The sequence below is a fragment of the Oncorhynchus gorbuscha genome, linkage group LG02, assembly GCF_021184085.1.
Source record: "Oncorhynchus gorbuscha isolate QuinsamMale2020 ecotype Even-year linkage group LG02, OgorEven_v1.0, whole genome shotgun sequence".
In the NCBI taxonomy this organism is placed as follows: domain Eukaryota; kingdom Metazoa; phylum Chordata; class Actinopteri; order Salmoniformes; family Salmonidae; genus Oncorhynchus; species Oncorhynchus gorbuscha.
This window is the reverse complement of record NC_060174.1, coordinates 7,953,300-7,960,015: the sequence shown is the minus strand read 5'-3', so window position 1 is coordinate 7,960,015 and position 6,716 is coordinate 7,953,300. Positions and strand designations below refer to the sequence as shown.

The following is a 6,716-nucleotide window of genomic DNA, read 5'->3' as shown; positions in this document are numbered from 1 at the left end:
AATCAGAGGTCAACTATCAACTAATAATAGGTCAACTATCTGACCACTAATAATCAGAGGTCAACTATCTGACCACTAATAATCAGAGGTCAACTATCTGACCACTATTAATCAAAGGTCAACTATCTGACCACTATTAATCAGAGGTCAACAGACCCTCCTCACCTTGCCTAAATATTAATGCCCTCATCTATTGTTGGAGAACATTTTAGTTGAAGAGCAACGTTTCGGAAACACGCGCCCCATCAATAATGAAGTGGTCTTGTCTCACTGACAGGCGTGCCGGGCGTTCCCGAGCCATATTCATAGCAAGCATCCGTTTCTCCCTCTCTGCCAGTTGACATACTGACTGATGAATCACAGGCTGTGTTGAGGGCCTCGTCAGGAGCCTCAGGCGTCAGCCCTCGCAGGCTCCTCTGGGGCACGGCAAAGGTAAATCATAATAGGTTTTCTTCCCCCTACCGCTATGACTCCACAGGCATGCTTAACCAAGCACTTTATTTATTCACCATTAGGATTCTTATAATAATAATAATAATAATAATAATATATGCCATTTAGCAGACGCTTTTATCCAAAGCGACTTACAGTCATGTGTGCATACATTCTACGTATAGGTGGTCCCGGGAATCGAACCCACTACCCTGGCGTTACAAGCGCCATGCTCTACCAACTGAGCTACGAACCACTAATAATCAGAGGTCTTGCTTGATGCAACAAAAAAAAAGAAGAGAAAATGCATAATTGATTATTCTGGTCACATTAGCTTATACCTATAAGCGTAATCTATTTTTAATGGAGCGGTGACCGCGAGGGGAGCCGGTGTGGTCGATAGTGTTTTAAAGGGTGTTGATGTGCACGTGCTGAGTGTCTGATGAGGTCTACGGGGAGGGTGTGGGGAGAAGGGAGGGGCGGGCAGTGTTTTGGGGGAGTCAGGTGACTTACCTGTTGGCCGGTGACCAATAGGATGGAGCCCTCTTTGGCGTGCATCACCTGACGGAAAATGTGGTCGAGGATGAGGAGCTCGCTCCAACAGTTCTGGAGGAGCTTCATTTGGTCGTCCACCTGTTCGTGAGACAAAGAGAGAAAAGAGAAAATAATAGGTAATTTGTTGACGTTGATGCTAATGTAAAATGATGCTAATGCTAACGATGCTGATGATAATGATGCTAATGATGCTAATGATGCTAATGATAATGATGCTAATGCTAATGATGCTAATGATAATAATGCTAATGCTAATGATGCTAATGATAATGATGCTAATGATAATGCTCTGCCAACGTGTCATGCTACGTTTATTCCACCTATAAAATAAAAAGGATACAAAAACGAGACATGAAAACACCTCCTGACTATATTCTCTTAGTGAAAGGTTATCTGGGGAAGCGAGGTACAACACTTTTGTGGCTTTTACAAGTAGACACAACTAGATTGACTAGTGTTGATCACTATTTTGATTTTAATTTGTCATTTAAAAAAACAAATCGATTTTAACATTTATTTAACTAGGTAAGTCAGTTAAGAAAACATTCTTATTTAAAATGACGGCCTACCCGGGCAAACCCGGACGACGCTGGGCCAATTGCCGCCCTATGGGACTCCCAGTCACAGCCGGAAGTGATATATCCTGGATTTGAACCAGGGACTGTAGTGACACCTCTTCCACTGAGATGCAGTGCCCCAAACCACTGGGCCACTCAGGAGTCCTATTCCACAGGTGGAATAGTGTGTAGTGGAGGGTAAATGCAGTTCATCCCAATGTTTTCAGAAAACTACATTGAAAGTATAGGGATTGACGATAAGAGTTTACCCACCTGTTTTATCACTACATCACTCGCAGAAGGTAGACACTCTCCCACTATACTGCAGTATCACATAACCGTCGTCCCTTCCCCCTTCCCCGTTCAAACACATCCACAACCCCTTTTTTTTCCCCAAAGAGCCCATGCACGTGCCCGTGTTCGTCAGCATCTCTGGTGTTATCTGTTTGCCCAGTGCCACCAGTGGCTGAGTGATTTCCCAGTTCTCAGTGATTAAGTAGCGAGTTTCTCAGCAACAAGGGGCTGGTGTCTCCCATCCCGGTTGACTGACGCACGTTGAAGGTAGTCTGATACACTGCAACAACCCATCCATTGTGAACCAGTTATTTCCCAGGGTTCAGCGTGTTAATCATTCCACACCGTAGCCACAAACACAGAACGAACACAGAAAGGCCACATTCAGAAGCAAAAGAATGAGGAAAAAAGACAGAGATTTCTCTCTCACCCCTCCTTCCCCCCCACCCTTTTCGACAAACAGTGTCACCCTCGATACTATTTATCTGACTTGCGGGATGACGTTGGCTTCGCGAAACGCTTTGGTTGGTGTTGTTGTGGCGAAATGCACTTTTACACGAGTCTGAGAGAATCGTTGTGTTAACAGTTGAGGTCTGTGACGTTGCACTCTGAAAGAGCAATGAGTTTTTACATAAGAATGCAGATCCTTGGTTAACTGCCTGTCTAACAGGTACGGTAACAATTGGTGGAGAAAGGAATGCTATTATCCATTATGGAACTTTGTAAACAAGGCCATTTGTTTTAATCGAAGAGCTGTGATATCACTGAGCTGATGGATATTCTACTGTACGTTAAAAGAACACGTTATTACCTTGAATGACACTGTGGTAGTTTTCAGCGTAACTGTTGTTGAGACTGATTGTTTTGACTGCAGAGGAGGTATTTAGCCTCCACCCAGGCATAACAATGGCACTATAGGCTGAGAGTTCGCTTGGAGCAGCAGGGCTATAGAACATCATAGGCGACACTCAAGCCGATACTGTCTGTCTGTCTGTCTGTCTGTCTGTCTGTCTGTCTGTCTGTCTGTCTGTCTGTCTGTCTGTCTGTCTGTCTGTCTGTCTGTCTGTCTGTCTGACTGACGTTCTGTTCTGTTCTGTTCTGTTCTGTTCTGTTCTGTTCTGTTCTGTTCTGTCTGTCTGTCTGTCTGTCTGTCTGTCTGTCTGTCTGTCTGTCTGTCTGTCTGTCTGACTGTTCTGTCCTGTCCTGTCCTGTCCTGTTCGTCTGTCTGTCTGTCGTTCTGTCTGTCTGTCTGTCTGTCTGTCTGTCTGTCTGTCTGTCTGTCTGTCTGTCTGTCTGTCTGTCTGTCTGTCTGTCTGTCTGTCTGTCTGTCTGTCTGTCTGTCTGTCTGTCTGTCGTTCTGCTCTGTTCTGTTCGTCTGTCTGTCTGTCTGTCTGTCTGTCTGTCTGTCTGTCTGTCTGTCTGTCTGTCTGTCTGTCTGTCTGTCTGTCTGTCTGTCTGTCTGTCTGTCTGTCTGTCTGTCTGTCTGTCTGTCGTTCTGTTCTGTTCTGTCTGTCTGTCTGTCTGTCTGTCTGTCTGTCTGTCTGTCTGTCTGTCTGTCTGTCTGTCTGTCTGTCTGTCTGTCTGTCTGTCTGTCTGTCTGTCTGTCTGTCTGTCTGTCTGTCTGTCTGTTCTGTTCTGTTCTGTCTGTCTGTCTGTCTGTCTGTCTGTCTGTCAAATCAAATCAAATCAAATTTTATTTGTCACATACACATGGTTAGCAGATGTTAATGCGAGTGTAGCGAAATGCTTGTGCTTCTAGTTCCGACAATGCAGTGATAACCAACAAGTAATCTAACTAACAATTCCAAAACTACTGTCTTATACACAGTGTAAGGGGATAAGGAACATGTACATAAGGATATATGAATGAGTGATGGTACAGAGCAGCATACAGTAGATGGTATCGAGTACAGTATATACATATGAGATGAGTGTGTAGACAAAGTAAACAAAGTGGCATAGTTAAAGTGGCTAGTGATACATGTGTTACATAAGGATGCAGTCGATGTTGTAGAGTACAGTATATACATATGCATATGAGATGAATAATGTAGGGTAAGTAACATTATATAAGGTAGCATTGTTTAAAGTGGCTAGTGATATATATATATATATATATATATATATATATATATATATATATATATTTACATCATTTCCATCAATTCCCATTATTAAAATGGCTGGAGTTGGGTCAGTGTCAATGACAGTGTGTTGGCAGCAGCCACTCAATGTTAGTGGTGGCTATTTAACAGTCTGATGGCCTTGAGATAGAAGCTGTTTTTCAGTCTCTCGGTCCCAGCTTTGATGCACCTGTACTGACCTCGCCTTCTGGATGATAGCGGGGTGAACAGGCAGTGGTTCGGGTGGTTGATGTCCTTGATGATCTTTATGGCCTTTCTGTAACAACGGGTGGTGTAGGTGTCCTGGAGGGCAGGTAGTTTGCCCCCGGTGATGCGTTGTGCAGTCCTCACTACCCTCTGGAGAGCCTTACGGTTGAGGCGGAGCAGTTGCCGTACCAGGCGGTGATACAGCCCGCCAGGATGCTCTCGATTGTGCATCTGTAGAAGTTTGTGAGTGCTTTTGGTGACAAGCCGAATTTTTCAGCCTCCTGAGGTTGAATAGGCGCTGCTGCGCCTTCTTCACGACGCTGTCAGTGTGAGTGGACCAATTCAGTTTGTCTGTGATGTGTATGCCGAGGAACTTAAAACTAGCTACCCTCTCCACTACTGTTCCATCGATGTGGATAGGGGGTGTTCCTCTGCTGTTTCCTGAAGTCCACAATCATCTCCTTAGTTTTGTTGACGTTGAGTGTGAGGTTATTTTCCTGACACCACACTCCAAGGGCCCTCACCTCCTCCCTGTAGGCCGTCTCGTCGTTGTTGGTAATCAAGCCTACCACTGTTGTGTCGTCCGCAAACTTGATGATTGAGTTGGAGGCGTGCGTGGCCACGCAGTCGTGGGTGAACAGGGAGTACAGGAGAGGGCTCAGAACGCACCCTTGTGGGGCCCCCCGTGTTGAGGATCAGCGGGGGGAGGAGATGTTGTTGCCTACCCTCACCACCTGGGGCGGCCCGTCAGGAAGTCCAGTACCCAGTTGCACAGGGCGGGGTCGAGACCCAGGGTCTCGAGCTTGATGACGAGCTTGGAGGGTACTATGGTGTTGAATGCCGAGCTGTAGTCGATGAACAGCATTCTCACATAGGTATTCCTCTTGTCCAGGTGGGTTAGGGCAGTGTGCAGTGTGGTTGAGATTGCATCGTCTGTGGACCTATTTGGGCGGTAAGCAAATTGGAGTGGGTCTAGGGTGTCAGGTAGGGTGGAGGTGATATGGTCCTTGACTAGTCTCTCAAAGCACTTCATGATGACGGAAGTGAGTGCTACGGGGCGGTAGTCGTTTAGCTCAGTTACCTTAGCTTTCTTGGGAACAGGAACAATGGTGGCCCTCTTGAAGCATGTGGGAACAGCAGACTGGTATAGGGATTGATTGAATATGTCCGTAAACACACCGGCCAGCTGGTCTGCGCATGCTCGGAGGGCGCGGCTGGGGATGCCGTCTGGGCCTGCAGCCTTGCGAGGGTTAACACGTTTAAATGTCTTACTCACCTCGGCTGCAGTGAAGGAGAGACCGCATGTTTCCGTTGCAGGCCGTGTCAGTGGCACTGTATTGTCCTCAAAGCGGGCAAAAAAGTTATTTAGTCTGCCTGGGAGCAAGACATCCTGGTCCGTGACTGGGCTGGATTTCATCTTGTAGTCCGTGATTGACTGTAGACCCTGCCACATGCCTCTTGTGTCTGAGCCATTGAATTGAGATTCCACTTTGTCTCTGTACTGACGCTTAGCTTGTTTAATAGCCTTACGGAGGGAATAGCTGCACTGTTTGTATTCAGTCATGTTGCCAGACACCTTGCCCTGATTAAAAGCAGTGGTTCGCGCTTTCAGTTTCACGCGAATGCTGCCATCAATCCACGGTTTCTGGTTAGGGAATGTTTTTATCGTTGCTATGGGAACGACATCTTCGACGCACGTTCTAATGAACTCGCACACCGAATCAGCGTATTCGTCAATATTTCCATCTGACGCAATACGAAACATGTCCCAGTCCACGTGATGGAAGCAGTCTTGGAGTGTAGAGTCAGCTTGTACTGACCAGCGTTGGACAGACCTCAGCGTGGGAGCCTCTTGTTTTAATTTCTGTCTGTAGGCAGGGATCAGCAAAATGGAGTCGTGGTCAGCTTTTCGAAAGGGGGCGGGGCAGGGCCTTATATGCGTCGCGGAAGTTAGAGTAACAATGATCCAAGGTTTTACCACCCCTGGTTGCGCAATCGATATGCTGATAAAATTTAGGGAGTCTTGTTTTCAGATTGGCTTTGTTAAAATCCCCAGCTACAATGAATGCAGCCTCCGGATAAATGTTTTCCAGTTTGCAAAGAGTTAAATAAAGTTCGTTCAGAGCCATCGATGTGTCTGCTTGGGGGGGATATATACGGCTGTGATTATAATCGAAGAGAATTCTCTTGGAAGATAATGCGGTCTACATTTGATTGTGAGGAATTCTAAATCAGGTGAACAGAAGGATTTGAGTTCCTGTATGTTTTCTTCATCACACCATGTCCTGTTAGTCATGAGGCATACGCCCCCTCCACTCTTCTTACCAGAGAGATGTTTGTTTCTGTCGGCGCGATGCGTGGAGAAACCCGTTGGCTGCACCGCCCTGGATAGCGTCTTCCCAGTAAGCCATGTCTCCGTAAAGCAGAGAACGTTGCAGTCTCTGATGTCCCTCTGGAATGCCACCCTTGCTCGGATTTCATCAACCTTGTTGTCGAGAGACTGGACATTGGCAAGAAGAATACTGGGAAGTGGTGCGCGATGTGCCCT

General features: G+C 46.4%; 1 protein-coding gene across 1 annotated transcript in view; it reads right to left on the bottom strand.

Annotated features, from left to right (window-relative positions):
- The window catches only part of LOC123995551 (nuclear receptor subfamily 5 group A member 2-like), a 94,655-nt gene that overhangs the window by 4,807 nt on the left and 83,132 nt on the right, over positions 1-6,716 (bottom strand). The window contains exons 6-7 of the mRNA XM_046299189.1: positions 946-1,065; positions 272-416 (exon numbers count right to left, since the gene is read on the bottom strand). Of these exons, the coding sequence (XP_046155145.1) occupies positions 272-416; positions 946-1,065 (265 nt within the window). The remainder of the gene's footprint in view (positions 1-271; positions 417-945; positions 1,066-6,716) is intronic.